At 38.3% G+C, this 19022-nt stretch overlaps 1 protein-coding gene across 1 annotated transcript in view; it reads right to left on the bottom strand.

Moving 5' to 3' along the window:
- Window positions 1–13824, bottom strand: part of LOC105832786 (unconventional myosin-XV) — a 60451-nt gene extending 46627 nt beyond the window's left edge. The window contains exons 1-2 of the mRNA XM_036286925.1: window positions 13375–13824; window positions 5657–5742 (exon numbers count right to left, since the gene is read on the bottom strand). Of these exons, the coding sequence (XP_036142818.1) occupies window positions 5657–5677 (21 nt within the window). The 5' untranslated portion in view covers window positions 5678–5742; window positions 13375–13824. The remainder of the gene's footprint in view (window positions 1–5656; window positions 5743–13374) is intronic.
- Between the last annotated feature and the right edge of the window lie 5198 nt (window positions 13825–19022).

Raw genomic sequence — 19022 nt, 5'->3', positions numbered from 1 at the left:
CTGCACCTGACGAGACGTCTTCGTGTTTTCGAGATCGTTTCTCCCCGTTTTAAAATTACGCAACCGATCGATATCCGCTTTGGAGACCAGTATGGCGTCATGCTTAATCTTGACCACGTCCTGATCTCGATCTTGGTGCATCCTTCGCCCCAAGGAACCCTTTTGGATTTCCACGTTGGTGATTATCCTGCGCCTGGACATCGCTCGGTCGACCGGCTCTGATCTCTCCTCATGAGGAGTCTGCCTGGAGCCTTTGCACGCGACCTTGACATAAATATCGTCACGAGTGACGTCATCCGTGCATCTGGACCGATCGGGTAGGTCGGGAACGGGATCTCGCAGATGCCTTACGGTCTTCGTCGACGCTTCGGCGCGCTCTCCGCTCGCCCTTGTCCTGGAGAACCTCGTCAGGGTGCTCGAGGGAGTCGCGGAGTCGCGCAAAGTCGCGGCACCGGTCGGCAGCGACATTTTCCGTCGCCGAATCCTTCCGTAGATGGGAGCCTCCCTGCCACCGGCGGTTTCCCTCGTCCTCGAGGAGGAGTACTCTTCCAAACGGGATGTCCTCGAGGTGTGCACGACCTTCGGCAAAGTTGACGGCCGCGAGATATCGCGATCTTCCTTAGTGATCCTCGAGCGACCGGAACTCGGGTAACCCGAAGACGTTCTCGCGACATCTTTCAGCTGCGAGTTCGCTTCGATGCTCTCGCGACGCCGCAAAATGTCCTGTCTGGAGACCCTCCTCACGAGCGAGGAAGTAGCGCGCTCGGAAGTGTCCTGATGAGCTCTCCTACCGATCGACGGCAACGTTCTTGGTCTTCTGTCGACCTGTTCCCTCTCCGGCTGGAACGTCTCGACATCGTCATCCTTGACGCACCTCCGTCGCAGGATCTCCTTCCGGGAGATCGTCAGGCTGCGCGGCACCGTGTAATAGGTGTTCTCGCGGTTGTTCCTCGCGACGCTCGCACGTCGATCCGTACCCGCGTCCTGGGACGGCCGGCACTGCTGCCGGCCATCCGTTTCCGGCGCGCAGGAATCCAGGACGGAATTCGAATCTGGGTCTGGGCCGCCGCCACTCGCATTATGCAATGCGCGTCCGCCGCGGCCGCCGGATAACGGTTCCGCGCTCGAAGAAGCGTAGAAAGCACCTTCCGAGGAGTGCAGCGAAAAGTGATTTCGCGGGGTCGACGATCGACCCACGGACCAGCGTCGCCGTCTATGCTGCTGCTGCTTCGCAGTGCTTGAGCCCGGCTCCACGTTGGCCATCGCTGCCGGGAATATTGGCGATCGACCGGGCACCTCATGTGCGGACTGATCGCGCAACCACCCTTCTCCTCGTGTAATCGCGGAAGTCCTTATATCACTTATATCGGCTCCTCCACTAGATTTCATTAACTTTCGAACGTTTATTCATAGTTGCCTCGAGCGCGTGCAGCGTAGCAAAAGTCAAACACAACCCGTGCGTTCCTTTCGCAAACTTTTCCAAGAAAATAATGCACACATATCTTCATCTGTTCATCTTTCTCTTTCTGTCGCGTGATTACAGATCAGCGTCATCTGGATTTCTAACAAGGATGCAATCTTCGAAGACGGTTGCGTACGAGAGTCTTTAGAGAATGATGCGTTTTGTTTTCGACGTGTGTTCCGGCTATTTCCATAGTTCACGATATTAGGCACACAAACGTACTTACTCTTTCTTACTTACTTACGTCTTACTCTTTCCTCTTTCCTCGTTTTTCTTAAAAACATCGCGTGCGCTATGATTGCGTTTTTCTTCGGTTATAGCGACGTCGAGTTTCTCGATCGCATCTCTCCCTCTTTCCTTCGAGTTCGCTCAATTTAAATAACAACCTCGTCGTAGACGCGTATAGCGTTTCGAGTCAATGTCCGCTGCGCAACTCTCACGGATGTGACCGAGGTATCGAACACACGCGACACGCGCGTCTTTCACCCGCAAGATCGTCGGGAGATCCGATGCCTCGTTTGAGATTGACGTGACGTGACGGTCAATAGTTCAAGAAATGTGTTCAAAACTTCACGCGAGTCACTCTGTCGAGTCAAATATCAACTGGGTTTACACATTCACGCACATTTATGTTAGTATTATTTGTTATCTACTGGCTTATTTATTTAAATACACGGATTTATTAATTGAAGTGAACAGCGTGTCTACACATTTATATTATTTATCATGATCTTCGTTTAAAATATATATAAATTTATGTTATATTTTTCTATTCTCTTATTTGTGAAATTTAATCACCCGTGCGTAACACGCGCGATTTTAACACTGATTACGCGAAAGAAGGAAAAAAAAAGAGACAAATCAAAAAACGGGTCAAGCACGTCGCGATTGCGCCCGAACGAGTTTTCAGTTAGATACTAGTCGCCCGGTTGCGTCAAGAAAACCGCTTCGTCCGCGGAGAGTATTTACGACCGATGGAACATGTCGCATAAACATGTTTTTCTTATTTCCGATTGAAACCCGTATGCAACGTCTCAGGCTGAGCTGCCGCCGATTCGGGTCAAGATTTCACATTCTTCCGTGCGACGTGCATTTCCGCATCCGACTGTTTTCCGCCTTCCTTGCCTTTTTCCCATTTTCGCATTTCGGGAGCTCATTCACAGGGTGTCTCATCGCGGACTCCCGTCACGTTCGACGAGCGCGACCCAAGCCGTTCGACGAGGTCCGCGTTGTCGCGCGCATGTTAAATTCGAATTTTAAAGAAGTCAGGAGGCCACGCCGTCTCTTCTATCGGGCGCATTGGGTCAGTCGGCAAAAGTCCACGGCCTCACACGCGCGGGGGGGAAGGGGGGAAGAATTCGTTAACGGTGCCGTTTCGACGCGCGCGGTGTCATCCCATATTCGGTCCCACCGTTCGTCAACCCTTTCGCGAGAAGGGCAAGGGGGCCCCCTTTCCCTCGCCGCCGAGGCCGATGACGATGATGATCGCCGCGACGCGGACACTAGGATGTTCGACGCAGCACTGGAAGTTGCGGGGGCCTTCGTTCCCTCTCTGCAACAATTGCCTCCGCGCACTGCACGCAGTGGCGTATATGTGCAATTTTAATTGAGACGCTGGCTAATTAGGCCGTGCCCGAAAGCGGCCTCATATTCCTCGATCGGACGCGTCCGTCTCTAATCACGACGCCGCGATCGCACTTTCCCCGTTTCCCGCGAAGTCCCCCTCTGTCTCACCAGTCGGGTGGCCGCCGCCTCTTCCTAATCACGACGGAAATTCTCCTTTTTTTTTTTTAGCCGCGATGAAATCATAAGCTGCCGGCGCCAGTGGATCGAAGCGCTTTGGGGTGGAACCAAGCGTGCCTCTCTTCTTATATAAATTACGCGCTAAATACGCGCGCGCGCGCAGCCGCATACATGCACGTGTGCGGATATTACGCTGCTACACACAGGTGGCTACGCGGAGGAGAGGCCGCGAGGAACGTACGCGCGCGCGCGCGCGCGAAGGGAAGGAGCTATTCTGCCTAGCGGCCGTGGCGAGTTGCAGAAGAGGCGATAGAAATTGTCGATTGCCGAGCGCGGCGCACTACAACCGCAAGAGATAAGACACGATTTCTTCTTCTTCTTCTTTTTCTTCTTACAGTGGACTGTCTTATACACACGCCGAGTTGATTTATCGACGCTAAACAGATTTGCATAACTCTTCTGAATTACTCCGTTCTTTTAAATTGAAGGGGGGGGGAAGAGAGAAAATAGACTTGCAACACCGTTTCGTTTGAAAATTGTCTTTACTGGTCTTTACGGACAGAAGATAAAGTATCCGAGCTGTTGGAAAGAAGTATGGCACAGCTCATTAAGTTCTTCCCCCGGCGGCTTCGCGTCTTCATTTTCGATAGTGCCGGTTATTTAATATCCATTTCAATTTCGTTAATGCCCTTCTGCACTTCGACGCGCAAGGAATGCTTCCTTAATTATTCCGCCGCTCATTATTCGCGATTGGATGCGCGGGGAGCGAAGTAAAAGTGAGAAGCCGCCATTGCGCCAGCAATCGCGCTCGCGATGCATTCCGAACGCATTCGCGTGGCAAGACTCCTTTTGAATTTGCTTCGGCATTTGCCGCCCCTGTCGTTCGCGTACGGTTACAACTAAATTCGAAGGTACAGCCGAGCGGGATGCAAATCGGACTTTGAACACAGTCAAATTGAATTCACTAGTGAAAGTGCATTTCAGTCGCTTATAATTTCAGAATCCTTGCCAATATCTCGTGGTGCTCGTATTACGTTAAAAAAGTCGGTTTCTCCAATTTTGCAAGGCTTGCCATCCAATCTCTTTTACTTAAAAAAGTTTTACGAAATTGCACACACTTAAACCGCCGCGATAGACGTGTATATATTTTCAAATGCGTCACTCATGATCTTTCGAGCGCAACCTTGAAAACTCATTTCTTAAGCCAAAGTGCGTTTTTTTTTCTTCTAATCCTGCAAAGTCGAAGACGATCGGCGCGCGGATCGATCGTTAACTAAGCGTCGAAAGGCCGCGTCGGACGAGGCGTTGGAAAGTGGCTGCTGCGAACGAGCGGCGATGCAATTGCGTGTGCGCAGATCATTGACTCCGACCACGCAACGAGATCCCACTGCGGTCGTGACCACGTAAACATTGTGCAACGGTCGTGACAATCCAAAAATGACTGTCTTACGAGTCTACTGGTCTAGTAAGTCCACGAGTGGGAATCGTAACGCCCTATCGAATGATTAACAAGCTTTAGGAGCGATCGTTTTTCTATCATGACGTCAATTCCTTCGCCCCGTCGGTTCCTTCGATTATAAACTTTCTCGGTAAAATTGTTTTACTTTTATATAAAAAAAAGTTTTAAAAACAATACTTAAGAATGTATGTAACGCAAAGTGTTACGAAAAGCTTATAAATTTTATGGATTGTCCCATGTTTATATATCTGTTAAGTAAAATTGAAACATAATTTTCTCTCATTAATTTAAAAGTTATTTAATTTTCTTTACTTCTGATTCTGATGCAAAATTATATTTTGTAGTGTTTATTTGCAAATTTGATGAAGAAACATTATAAATTAAATTACGAAGTAAAATTTTGTTACATATACTAATGAAACTTTAATAAATATGTAAAGATGTAAAAGTTTATTTAGATCTACTTATTCTTTTAAAAATTATTTAAACTGCAATAAAGTAAGACCATTTTCACTTTTTTACATAAAAAAAGAAACGCAAAAAAGAAAATTGGGACATTCACGATCAAAACCTTTTGTCGTTTTCGAAAAAAGAGAATAAATTTAAAAAGCCTGTATTTTTTAAATTTCTAAGAGCTAAATTAAAAGTTATTAACTTCTTAATTCTATTATTTAACTTTCAACTAATTTTAACTAATTACTCTGTTATCCGACCCTGTTATCAATCTTATAAAAAAAATATTTTTAAATAACAAATTATCATATTTATTGCTAAAAATTTGTTCATTATATTTGAAATTCGTTATGCTAAAGCTCCTGTGTTAAAAGATATACATAAACGATAAGTCCCCTAACTTTCGTTCACTGTATTAAGCCGAAAAATACATTTATAATTTACGCAATACTCGCAAACGTGTTTAATATTATTATAACTACGTAAAAACAACTTACAACGAGCCTTTCAAGATACATAGCACGAAAATATCAACTCACCTTTTGCCACTCGGCGTACATCTTGGAACGGCGTTAAGTCGACCTCTGTGTGAAAGTATCCGTCATTTTGCGTCAATTGACCAGTGCTGAAACAAAACAAATAAACAAATTATTTGAAGAAAAGATTGCAAGAATTAATATTGATCTCGTTCTTATAGCTGACTGTAAGATGCGATACCGTTCATCTATCAATTTTCAATGTCAGATCTTACGCACGTGCCAAGAAATATTACGCCAATCACGGTTGTAACGGAAGCATTGCTCCGTCTTGCCATTCAATTATCCCTTCCAATCATCACCGTAACTTCCGGCACAGATCGAAGAATATTAATGTTCTTTATTTATAACACACACACACACACACACACACACACACACACACACACACACACACACACACTTACGCGCGCGCACATACACATGTGTATATTTATAAAAAGTTCTAAAGTTAAAATTATATCATTTTAAAGAATAAAGATTTTATTTATCGACTATATATATATATATATATATTGAAATAATTTTTCAATATTAATGATACATTGTAGTAAATGCATGTTAACATATTGATTATCAATGTAATATTACGATATTACTTCACTGGTTCCATTTAAAAATTACGTTCAAGTTCGAAAGTAGCATTATATAAAAAATTAGAAGAATATGTATAAAATCACATAAGAAATATTAATAAACATTTAATATTAAATACTAAAATCTTATTGTGACTGTTCGTTAGCGTTTTTTTTATTTTAATTGTGTTATACATGGAAAAAACGGTTTTATTGGAATATCTAAAAATTTATATATTATATACTTCAGCTAAAATTTTAGCTACATATAAGTCTAAAAATAATTTGTTGGATCCTCAAGCTGAAGGTCTAAAATTTGTGTAGCATTTATCATGCTTAAGCATTTCCGTATAATTATTCTGCTAATGTAACAAATTTTTTTTTCAGATCTATCTTTACCTAAATTTTAGATACTTTAACAAAATTGTTCTTTCTACGTACATATCATGGTCCTTTTTATCTTAATTATTGAAATAATTTTCTTTAAAATTAAAATAATCCTCGCAACGTTGCAGCTGCGGACTATGTCCGAAGGAAACATTAGACCGAAGCGTGAGCACGCTTGATATCGATCATAATTACACGTTCAGAAATATGGGAAGTGTCGCAATGAACTCTGTAAGATTGAGATACACACGACCACGCACGTATCTACATGCGACGCGTATAAGATGTATAAATATCGTTTATGTCTTCCATTGCATATGATATCATATGCTGCTGTAAATTGCACAAAAATGAGCCTGTTTTCTTTTTGACACACATTAAAGTGGTTGTAGAGCGGAAAGATACAAAGAGATTATGAAACCAAGTCGTATCACTTTCTCTCTCAGTTCCGTCAATTATATTGTCTCATAGAAATTGACGTGGTACATCCTGCATACCTTTACTTCGTCAGCTATTTTCACAACTCTTCTTAACAATAATTTTCATTTTTTATCTTCTTAATTGTTACTTCCATATTTTTCAGATACTTATTTTGAAATGAAATTTCCAGGCAGCGAAATCATTATTTTCAGCGGAGGTAGCCTTGTGAACCAACGCGTTCAAGTCACCTTGTTCAATCCTTTACATTATTTTTTATTAATTGGATGTAAAACATTCTATGTATCTTCATTTTAAAGTTAACAATTGTACTTTTACAATATATTATAGATTGTTTTAACAATTGTCATAACTGTTAATTCTTAATTGTCTATTTTGTAAACAGTTATGTTTAAAATTGAATTATCAGACTGTGAAATTATTATTTTCAGAATAGTCTCGTAAACCAACAGTTCAAATCATTTTCATTTCTATCATTTACAATATTTTCTTATAATGTATTAATGTGGCACATCCTCCATACTTTTATTTTACCAGCCATTGTATCTTTTAACGATTGTCACAATTCTTCTCGTTACATCAAAAGTGTACAAAGATTCTTCTGAGAATCCTAAATTCTCGTCAATTTATTCCTCTCAACTCGCAATTTTTCAAACATTTATATTCGAAGTTAAATATTCAAGCTGCAAAATTGTTATTCTCAAGGCTACTCTCGAGGCAGTAACCTCGTAAAACCTACCGTGCCTGCGCCACTCGACCCTGCTTGCGCTTCATACCCGCGACTTGTGTGCGCGAGCGCACGCTCGAGCGCGGAGCTAAAGCTTCCAGTAAAAGTAGCGAACGGCCGGCGTCCTTCTCCCGCGTGCTCACCGCGGAATACATTTCGCAATTTTATGCTAATTTGGTTAGTCACCCTCGATCAACGGCGGCGAGCCCGCGAGAAGACGCGTGGGTTACATTCACGATGGAACGTGATACGCGCCGAAGACAATGGCGACGACGCTCGGCGATTTGCCCTTTCGACACCGTTGCTCATTGTCCGCTGCGCCGCGACTTCTTCCATCTATCATCGGCTCTTTCGGCGACCGACCCTGGCGGCTTCACCGGAAAATGGCTAAACGGCTGACCGGTTTCGCAAAGCATACATATTCGTGTCTCGCGTCAGTCTCTTCTTCGGTCAACACAAGTGTATTTGGCGCCGAGATCAAGTGAGTACAGGAATCTCTAAACGTTCGTAACGGGAATCGGAGAGAAATCGGAATTTAGAAAATTAAAATTAAATATATATATATATATACATATAGACTTTACACACTTTTCTTAAAGTTAAGAAAAAATGAAGATCTATGGACGAGTAAAAACTGTTACTTCCGGCTGTAGTACGAAAGTTGAAATATAATATAATAAAGTGTAAACAATTTAGTTGCCAGCTGTATCAAAAATCATCAATTTCAACGTGACAAATTTGGACAAATACCTACTTATTTTTATTTCAATACTTACAAAAAATTGTGATTATAACATGAAATGCATACATATCTATAAACGTATCTTTGATAACATAAAGATTATTTTAAATTTAATTTTATTTAGATAAAATATATAATTATCTATTGTGTTATGTAGATAATTTCAATATTTTTGAACAAAATAAAATAATTTAGGATATAAAAAACAATATTTTCATATTGTTTTTTGTAAACCCTTGTTTCTTTGAAGCAAATGTTCTTTAACAATTTAATTTGACAAAATATTTTTCTCTTTTGATTTGGATCAATATGCAAATAAAAATCAAAGTTGAGAAATATAAAGGAAATATATAACTCACATTATAAAAATTAACAAAGTTTTTTTTGTGCTCACTACATTACTATTTTCTATCCAGTGCTATCTGTTATCACATCAAAAAATTCTTGCATTAAAAAAAATAACTTGAAGGTTGAAATTAAGAACAATACTTCACATTTATTAAAAAAAAAAAACAATTCTTTTATCCAAGAAAAACCTAATATATATTCTAATATTTAAAATATTAGAAAATAAATATAAAATAGAGTCGTTTCTTTATCGAGAGAATTGTCTGGATAATTTTATACAGATAATGACAAACACGCTGTGTACAACATTAATTAAAAGATACATTTAATTAGAGTTCTGAAATTCATACATGAAATTCATACGTAATCATACATGACTCTCCTCGGTCAATTTCAAGCTTTACTTAAATTCTCTCACAAAGTTCTCTTAAGGTTAACGTATGCACACATATTGCTTCACTGCGTTCGAGTTAAAGAGTTAAAATCTCGAGGGATAATAAATCTTTCTCTCTCTCTCTCTCTCTCTCTCTCTCTCTCTCTCTCTCTCTCTCTCTCTCTCTCGCTCTCTCCGGTGACAATTTTACAACGAGCGCTAATGGCGGCGAGAGAATAGGAACTTTGCGTTGCAAGTTATTCAGGTCAGACAGAGAAAGCAGCAGCCTGGCTGCGCGGTGATACAAGGATCTTACGTAATTCATAATCGCGCGCCTCTTTCGCGGTTCTATCGAGGCACGAGTCAGAACCGGGGAGATCAATCGTGCGTGATCTGGTTGTTCGCATGCTTATACAGCCGGCTCGTTTCAAAGTCACAGAGTTGCGTCCAAGCCGAAGTTATTCGACCGAAACCGCGCGCCGCCGTCGCTGCTGTGTCTCAAATGGGGGGGCATGTCTCTCTTGAACGGAATTCAACCCGTGAGCGACCTGACCGATAAGAAAGCTTTTAGGAAGCACTTTCTCTCTCTCTCTCTCTCTCTCTCTCTCTCTCTCTCTCTCTCTCTCTCTATTTGCGGTTTTTTATTATTCGCTTCGTATCATTCACAATCGGACTTTCGTGCTACGCCATGGCGAACCGTTCGCGTGCAATCGCGCCGCGTATCCTCGACGTCAATCATTTCCGCCTATCCATAAAGAGAGCACTTTACGAGTCTTTTAGAATTAAGTGAAATTTATAGCATAATTTCTAACAATTGATCGTGCAGACTTTTCTAGTATCATTTCAATGTTATGATTATATCCGATGAGAGATAAAGCTTAGGAAAGTTGTTGCCATGAAAATATCAAGATATTAAAAAACAGATATAAAAAAATAATAGAAAATATTCGAGTATATAAAGAATATAATGTTTTAAAAAAAAGTATGCATTTATGTGATAAATAGCATAGAATTCTCTAGCATAGAATTTTAATTATTTTTTATTTATTTATTTACATTATTCATTATTCACGTTATTTATTTGCATTATTCTATATTCTTTATTTCTATTATCCATTGCTGTATCTGCATTATTTTTTTTGCACCATTATAATTATTTACAAGAATCTTGAAAATATAAAAATTACACCCTTTCGCAATGCATAAACAACATATGTATAACAATAAAAAATGTTTTTGCTGTCCAAATTCACTCTGAAAAGGTCAGAGTTGAACAATTTTTCAATAAGGAATAACAAATAAAAAATAAAGTTTTATGCATAATAATAAATAATTTACGTATACATTTATCTTGAGTAATATTTTATTTAAACAGAAATTCAATTTAAATAAAATGTTATTCGTCAAATATGGGAACCTGAATTTTATTTGAATAAAATTATATTTGAAATAGACCAACAAATTTTTATTCAAATAAAAAATTATTTTTATTTATAAAACTTTTTTCTTAATTCAATTAAGTAGATTTATTTATATGTCATAGATAGTACTGACAAGAAAAAAGCTCCTAATAAACAATGGGCTTAAAATTCATTTTTTTTAAGTTTGAAAAAAATACAGATTTTGCAAGTGCTATAAATTTTGTCTACAAAACTGCCAGTTGAAATATATATAACAGAATCTGTAAATAAAACATGCTAAAAGCATGATTGCAAACACGTGAAATTTTGCAAAAGTAATTTCACTTAAATGTTTACGAAATGACAGATTTCATTCGGCTTCTGCTGACAATTTGCCGTCAGAGTACGTCAGACATTTACTAGTAGAACACGAGTTTAATGCAGACGCAGTTGACGTCAGTCTGCCACGATATTCCGCTCGAATCTGCTGGCACGCCGCCAGCCTTTTGCTTACTGCGATTATATAGCACTTAATTAATCTATTAAAATTCCAATTTGGTATGTGCCTTCATTTAATGCTGTATATCTGATTCACACACACACACATACACATCGCACGTTATGTCATATCTTCAGATTAAGAACTTCCTTTCACTCCCCTGCCTATCAGAAGATATATTTTAAGAAATATAAGTTGTTTAAATCAACGCAAATACGGTACGAAATTTCTCAAATCTTCAGCGAGCGTTATTAATATTATTTACCTAAGAATTACTATATTTAAACCAAAAAACATATTATAAAATCCACGCGTGGATTTTATAATATGTGCACAACAAAAATCTTTCTTAACAACGTCTTAAGGCCGGTATTTCGGATCTTATATTTAAGATCATCTTAAGTATTGTCTTAAGATGCCATCAACCAATCACAGAGCCGTATTAGCATCTTAAGACATTGCTTGAGACGATCTTGAAATAAGATTTGACTATGAATACCGGCCCATGTAACTGCATTAATTTAGTGGTCGGGGCGCATTGTCCTTGAATACTTTCGCCTAATCGTGCGTTGGCCAGAATGTCGCGCGCCACGGCACGCCATTTTACAAGCCAACCGCATGAACTTTGTTCCGACATTCCGCGAGGTAGACGGGGAATACCGTCGCGGTATTCTGAGTACCCTCAATTAAACCCGAGTCATTTCTCCGCGCAGAAGATCTACGAGATCGATTTATATTTGTTTTCTGGTATTAACCTAACTGTTTCTCGTTTATTCTATTTATTCTCATTACCCTGCTCACATGATTACACGGTCAACAACAAACACGAGAAACAAAACTGCACACGTATACAAGCATGCATGCATACATACATGCACGTGCCAAGGCTAGGCCAGGACTCGGGCTAAATTTCTCGATTTTCGACTGGCCTGGGTGAGCTCCCGATGCATAAGAACTGCCTGTTAATTTAACCTTCGCTCGTTCCTCAGAACAGGTAGACAGATCAGGAATTGAAGTTTTTCAAACACACACACACACACACATACACAACACATTGCACATATATTTACTTAGGATCACATGCACCTGAAGTTTAACAAGACACGTCTGGTAACAGATATTTAAAAACTTGTATCATTGATGATTTTAGCAGGTAGTTTAAGGAAACCTTTTGCTTTCTTTAGAACTGACAAATGGAGATTGAAAATGTATCTAGAAGTTTTGTTTGTGAAGGTTAGAATTAAAAAGTACAAGATTTTTACAGAAGTACGATTATATTATACTTACAAAAAATATGTGATTTATTTTTCCTGTTTCCTTTTTTAAATATTTAAAAAATGTTTCAAATGATATTTATAGATCTAAAGCACTGAAGCATTTAAAGATATTTCATCAGCTATAAACATTATTAATATTTAAAAGATGAAAACAAAGAGATAAACGTTTTAATACTAAAATTAAATATTTCTTCTATAAGTATGTATTTATGTCAATTTTTATTAACGTATTGCCATTTCAAGTAAAGTTGAAATAAAATTATGTAGAAAAAAACGTTGGCAAATAATTTACTTCTTAATTTTCTCTGCATATAATTTACAATTAACTGCAGTTTTTTTATTTTTAAATGTTTGTAATTTTACTTTTTACTTGTAACACAAACAAATAATCTGCTACATACAATTTCTCTTTTAAAAAATGTACAAACAAAAAATTAAAAGAAATAAAAAGAAAACTCCATCAATAATTAAATATATCTGATCATTGATACAGAATTCTTTATAATTTTTAATTTTTAATTTTACTTTTTTAATTATCTACAATTTTTACATCTGATAATACAAATTTTTTAAAAATATGACAAAACATATAATAATAAATATGTATTACTGTATTGTATTAAGTGCAGTTTTTACAATAATAATAACTTCAATCTGCAAATTGTACTGAAGTATTGTTGCATCGATGCTGATTCCAATGAGATGAGTTAATAATCTCGTGTCACCACCCGCGATATATCGATTACGAACGCGATGATGTGAGACACACTGCGTGTGCGGAACACTCGTCGGACTCCGCGAGCCGATATCGCCGCGACGGGCATCGATGTCTCCGGCGAGCGGCGCGCGGAGATTCTCCGATACTCGCTCGCGCGAAGAGAGATCGATCGCGACGACGCCGCCGCCGCCGATCGCGAAACTACTCTTTCTCTCGTGCTCGCGATCGAGAACTCACCTCTGGATGTCGCTGTGCTATCCCTTTGATAGAAGCAGGGTCGGGCCAGTTGTGTTACGGGCAACCGGAAGGAGGAGCGCGACGAATTTCCAGTGACGTGACTGTAATTCCGCGCGGAGGATTCACGCGGTTCCGGGAGGAATCCAAGGAGCGCGGAATGAAGGCGGCGAGATCGATCGCGCGCGTTATTTCGCGGGGCGTATGGCTTCGAAACTGCGCGCGAACTCACGGGCCCGCCCCGTTGTCGCAATTTCCTTTGAGATTCTTTTTTCCCCCCTATCTGAGCGTCGCGGACGATCGAGCAACGACTGGCTTCCACGACGCGATTCCGGATCGTGGTATGCGGCCGCTCGACCTCGCCTAAGAGGAAAGTAGCTCGCACCACCGCCACGAGGAGCCACCGTACGCCGTGTTTGTACCGTTACGCACGCGGTCCCAAGATACAGGTAGATCCAGGGATCCAGGGAGAGTAGAACCTGAAGAGCGGACCGGTTTACCTGTGACGATCGGCCGCGGGTTCCGAACGTTTGTGAAACGTTCTGTAAATCGCCGACGGGACAGCGGCGTACATACCGGTCTCGGAATCCCTGCGCTTCGCGCTTTCACCTGATTATGACTGAAAATTATAAGTACTATAGTAGCACAATACATTGGCAATACATTGGCTAGTATTGGCTAAACATTGGTTATACTGGGAGTGCATTGGCCAATGTTTCCCCAATGTAACGCCAATATTGGTCATAAAATATTGGTTCCAAATTAGAATGCAATTAGTATCTAATATAAAAAATTGATTGGTTCAACATTGGTCCAATGTTGAACCAATATTGCTACTTAGACACATTGGCTAAATAAGTGAAGCGTTTATTTTACAATATTGTACCAATATTAAGAATATTGCTTTTACGTTTTGCGCTAATGTTTTGTGCTACTAGGATAAATAAACAGTCAAAAAAGAGAGAAGGAAGAGAGAGAGAGAGAGAGAGAGAGAGAGAGAGAGAGAGAGAGAGAGAGAGAGAGAGTTCTAGAAAGAGCGCGTATGTAACTTTATACTTTTGATTTTCTTCGTTATACTATTAAATATCAAGGCTTGCGTTGTTTTACGTTTAATATTTAACGATCCAATTGTAAGATATGCACTCATGATGTGATTACGCACGCGCGCGCGCGCGTGTGTGTGTGTGTGAGACGTAATGCATATTAATAATGTCAATTTATTCGTGGGTAAACGTGAATAGGGTGCGGAGGAAGTGGATGCGAGAGATCTCACGTTTCGTGGTCCAGTGAGGATTCCTCGAAGTATGTACATAACGCCGCGCGTTTGGGTCCGCGCGCACGTCACATTGCGTGCGCCACGTTGCAGGTGCGTGCAGGTGTGTGCATTTTCCCTCTCCATCCCTTTCCCCGTGTTTTCCAAATACGATTGCACACGGATAGGATTCGTGCTGGCCGCCATAGAGTTCCTCAAAGAGATCATCTAATCTAGAGGAGGGCCGTTGTTCCCGCGGCCTGACGGGTGGTGGGGGAAGATCCTTTCTAAAGACCTCAGCAACTTCGACGTCACTTTCGTTATAATCGTCAACTTCGGTCTGATTACGCGCCAACGAAACCGATGGAATTCCTAATTGATTGGAGCAAAAGAAAATTTGGCCTTGCAAGGATTCGATAATGAAGACCCTTCGATAAATATTAGGCACAGGGATACTATCAAACATTTTGAGTCAGAGATAAGGAAAGAAGTCAGTCTATATTAAGTGGGTTTTATTTACAAAAAGTACTTAAATAAATTTAAAAAATATTATAAGATAAAGACGATTAAATAATTAAGAAACAAAACAAAATTTCGATAATTAATAAACATAAATTTGTATAAATTATATAAACAATAATAGAAGAATAATATGGATTCAAAAGTGAAAATACAACTAATTAAAAATGAGTCTTTATGCGATCATAACTAATTTTTAATATTGAAATTTTATGTATGATTTTAGAAGATACAGAAAAAGGTTTTCAATATTAGCATAGCTCTTTTAAAAAGGCACCATTTTATTTCTTAGAAATTATAAATGTTACGCTATATTAATATTGATAAAAACATATTCTGTTTAGATAATTAAATAAAAATAAAAATCTATAATTTATATATTTAGAGCTTTCTTCTAAAAAAATCTATTACAAACAAATATAATCTAAATGTAAAGATATTAACATATATAATTATACTATATGATGTGTCTAACAAACAGTAGTATTTATATAATCGACAAACAATGTTTTACAACAAAGTAAAAGGTTTCTAAAAATCTTTATATTTCTATTTTTTAGTTAACGTATTTGGTACTGCTGTTCAATTACTGAAAGACATTAATTAAACTTAACACCACTAAGTTAAAGCAAGGTAACAAAAAATATTATACACCGGTTTTTCCAGATATTCTTGCGTTATTTTTTTAATAGGAAAAACTGTACTCGCATCGATAGATATATAAGTAAAAATAGATTATCAAAGACAGCGCTTTGCCTCCTGAAATCCCGCTACGTTAACGGGCTGAAACGGAATTGATTTTTTTCCCTTTTGTGGCTTTTGCGTGTTTCACTTCATTTTATCATCGCTCGCAAGGTACCTGCTTATCCTCGATTTAGCTAACTTCTATCTTGGCGAATGTAATGAACAACGACGCCGTTATTTTTGCAGCAGGCATTCCTGATCACGTGGCAAGTAAATTAAACCAAGTCCACAACGTGGACGTGATGGGAATGGGGGAAATAGGTAATGGGACACGCGTTCCACTAATTTCATCGCTACAGTGTAACAAAATGCGACATTATTTACACACTTATTTAGAGCGTCACGTTTTAATTACCGTTAAAATTCTTCAATCTGTAAAAGATCTTTGACAATAAACTCAAATTATAGTAATGAATTGAATTATTAAAGAAAGAGTATCTTAATTCTAAATGCTCGTTGTTTTAATTGCTGAACGTAATTAGAAATCAAGTAAATCTAACATTAAATAGAAGACGAACAATTGTTACAATTATTTGTTAGAACAACGTAAGCGAACTCTAATTCTCTTTTTATTTATTGTAACCTTTGATTATTACAAATATTAACAAATAAATTAAAAGTTTAACAAATAAGCATTCGAGTCGTAATTACGATTGCCAATTTAGCTATCCCAAAATCAAATTAGCTGCCGCCGATCGATCTCTCGGATTCCTTCCTCGCCGTTCAGCAATGCGACCGCATGCACCGTAATATCGCAAGTATGCGAGCAATGCTCCGTAGGTTTCCATTCACCGTTCCTTTGATTTCACGAGCGAAGGATACGCGGCAGCCTTCGGCAATCGGAGGAATTCCTTAATGATAGTGATCAGCGATGCGTTTCTATATCTTCGGCAAAAAAAAAGAACAATTTAACTCGCTTCTTTTCTTTCGTTTACGCGACGATTTAGAATGTCTGCCGCATTGAATGCCGTGTTCAAACAGAGAAATATAACGGGTACAAAATTTCTAATGAAAGTATTATAGAAGGTATGTAAGGAGAACCGCACACATAAATTATCTGTCACAGAAGGTCAACGAGGATTAACATAGCTGCAGTTTTCAGCCTCGACTGAAGACGGTTAATTTTATGTTGATACCTTTTTGCATTATAGAATAACTTAAATAAAAAGAAATGTAAAGAGAAAGTGAAATGAGCTATTCTGTAATGTTGTAAAGAGAATTTTATCGCTGCTGCATAAAGAAGTGTGCGGATGGAACTTAACAGTAGTAGATAAAGCAGAGCAAAGTTATATTGCCAGTAGGTAAAGTAAATAACGCAGTAGATAAAGTAAATAACCATGTACGTGATCTTTATTAGCAGAAGGTAATTTGGAGCTTTTATTGAATGTTGGAAACGTCACACAAGTGCGTAACGCTCGAAGATAAGTTGTTTATTGCTATCGAGAGTCAATAAAGTGTACGTCCTAGAGCGCACTTCAATGTAATAACTCGTTCTTCATTTTGAATATCGCTGAAAACCCGCTTGTATATTACTATTATTATTTTTATTGTGTGTGTGTGTGTGTGTGTGTGTGTGTAACATATGCATTATTTAAAAATTAAAATAAATTTGCTTTTTTATTATTTTATAATTTTGGATATATTTTAATAAAATATGTAATGTATAATATATTTTGTTTTCTTAAATTATACATCAGAACTGAATGGCGATATATTCTTTTATTTTTATTATTATAGATCTTTATTTTTTATTTCTCTTAAATTTAGTTTTGTTAATTGTTATATAATTCTTTTTATATCATGAAATATTTTTTGCTTTATCAAAAATTATCAATAATAGTTGATACTTTCTTCTGCTAACCCTTTTTTTTAATAAATCGTAAGTGTAATCGTGACAAAACGTAACGGAACTCTTGACAGGACTCATCAGCCACGATAAAAGGTGAGATATGATTTTTTTATCGGTGGCTTTTCAAGCGTTACGTAAACGGTCGCGACGGACGAGCATATGTCACTCGAGTGTGCGATAAAATCAACACCGAATTACACTCAGCCGCTAAATGATACGAATAAAGTCGGCAAACAAAAACATTCGCGTTTGAAGATGTCAAGCCGCCGCGTGTATTAACTGTGTGCTAATGTAACAGAGCTGCATAGCGAGAATCAGCTGAAAATAAGAACCGACAGAAACTAGGAGTAAATACGTAATAAAATCTTGCTTGCAGTTATTCCAATCTTGGTTTTGTCTTTGTGAGAATTTAGCAGCCTTTGTTTCTTTTCAATGCAATATTCAACATTAAATATTTCCGATGAGGAACGAGCGTTTTGATTGATGAACAACCAACATTGAATTTACGATAAAGCTTAAACATTTTTCTAGAATCTCCAATGACTCTAGTAAAACGTCAAAAGAGATTTCTTACATAGTAAGAAAATATTACACGTGTGTTAGAACCAGTTTTTGTTAAAATTTATATATTGAATTATTTGAGTATTTTAACAAAACGTTATATTAATATATTTGATAATTTTTTGTATTAAAATAACACAACTTAAGGGTAAGTAAACATATAACGACAAAATAATATAGCTTTAAAATGGAAATCCTAAGATAAATAAATGAAATATGTTAATTTATTGTGTTAATTAATTAATTGTATTTAGTACTGCAAATGTTAATTTTAATGGAAATAATATTTATATATTATATATTTTATTTTTTAACATATTTATCGTGTCTTAAATTAACACGAAAATTTGACTGAATTGAAACGTGCGAAATGAGTTAACATCGAACTTTTGTGCATAGCGATTATTTGCTATTTAACATCGCGTACAAGAACCGAGACGTACAATAATAAAGTTCTAAGACTATAAACAAAGGGACGCTAAGTATACATATGTGCTTAGGATATCGAGTGAGGATTTTTCTATGGGCGCTTCGTAATTCAAAGAGCGACCCGGCGCTCTCCTTCGATTGATATGGATGAAGCGGCCTGACTTTTGATATACGCTCGATTTCAAATGGAAAATCATGCCTGGATTGGATTCGCACGTGAGCTGAAATAAAGTTACATTGTCGGGCCGCCGCCGCCGCACCGCCATACTCAGCGTCGCCTTCTGTCGCGCAATATGC

This window comes from Monomorium pharaonis, chromosome 5, assembly GCF_013373865.1.
Source record: "Monomorium pharaonis isolate MP-MQ-018 chromosome 5, ASM1337386v2, whole genome shotgun sequence".
In the NCBI taxonomy this organism is placed as follows: domain Eukaryota; kingdom Metazoa; phylum Arthropoda; class Insecta; order Hymenoptera; family Formicidae; genus Monomorium; species Monomorium pharaonis.
This window is presented reverse-complemented; position numbering and strand designations above follow the sequence as displayed.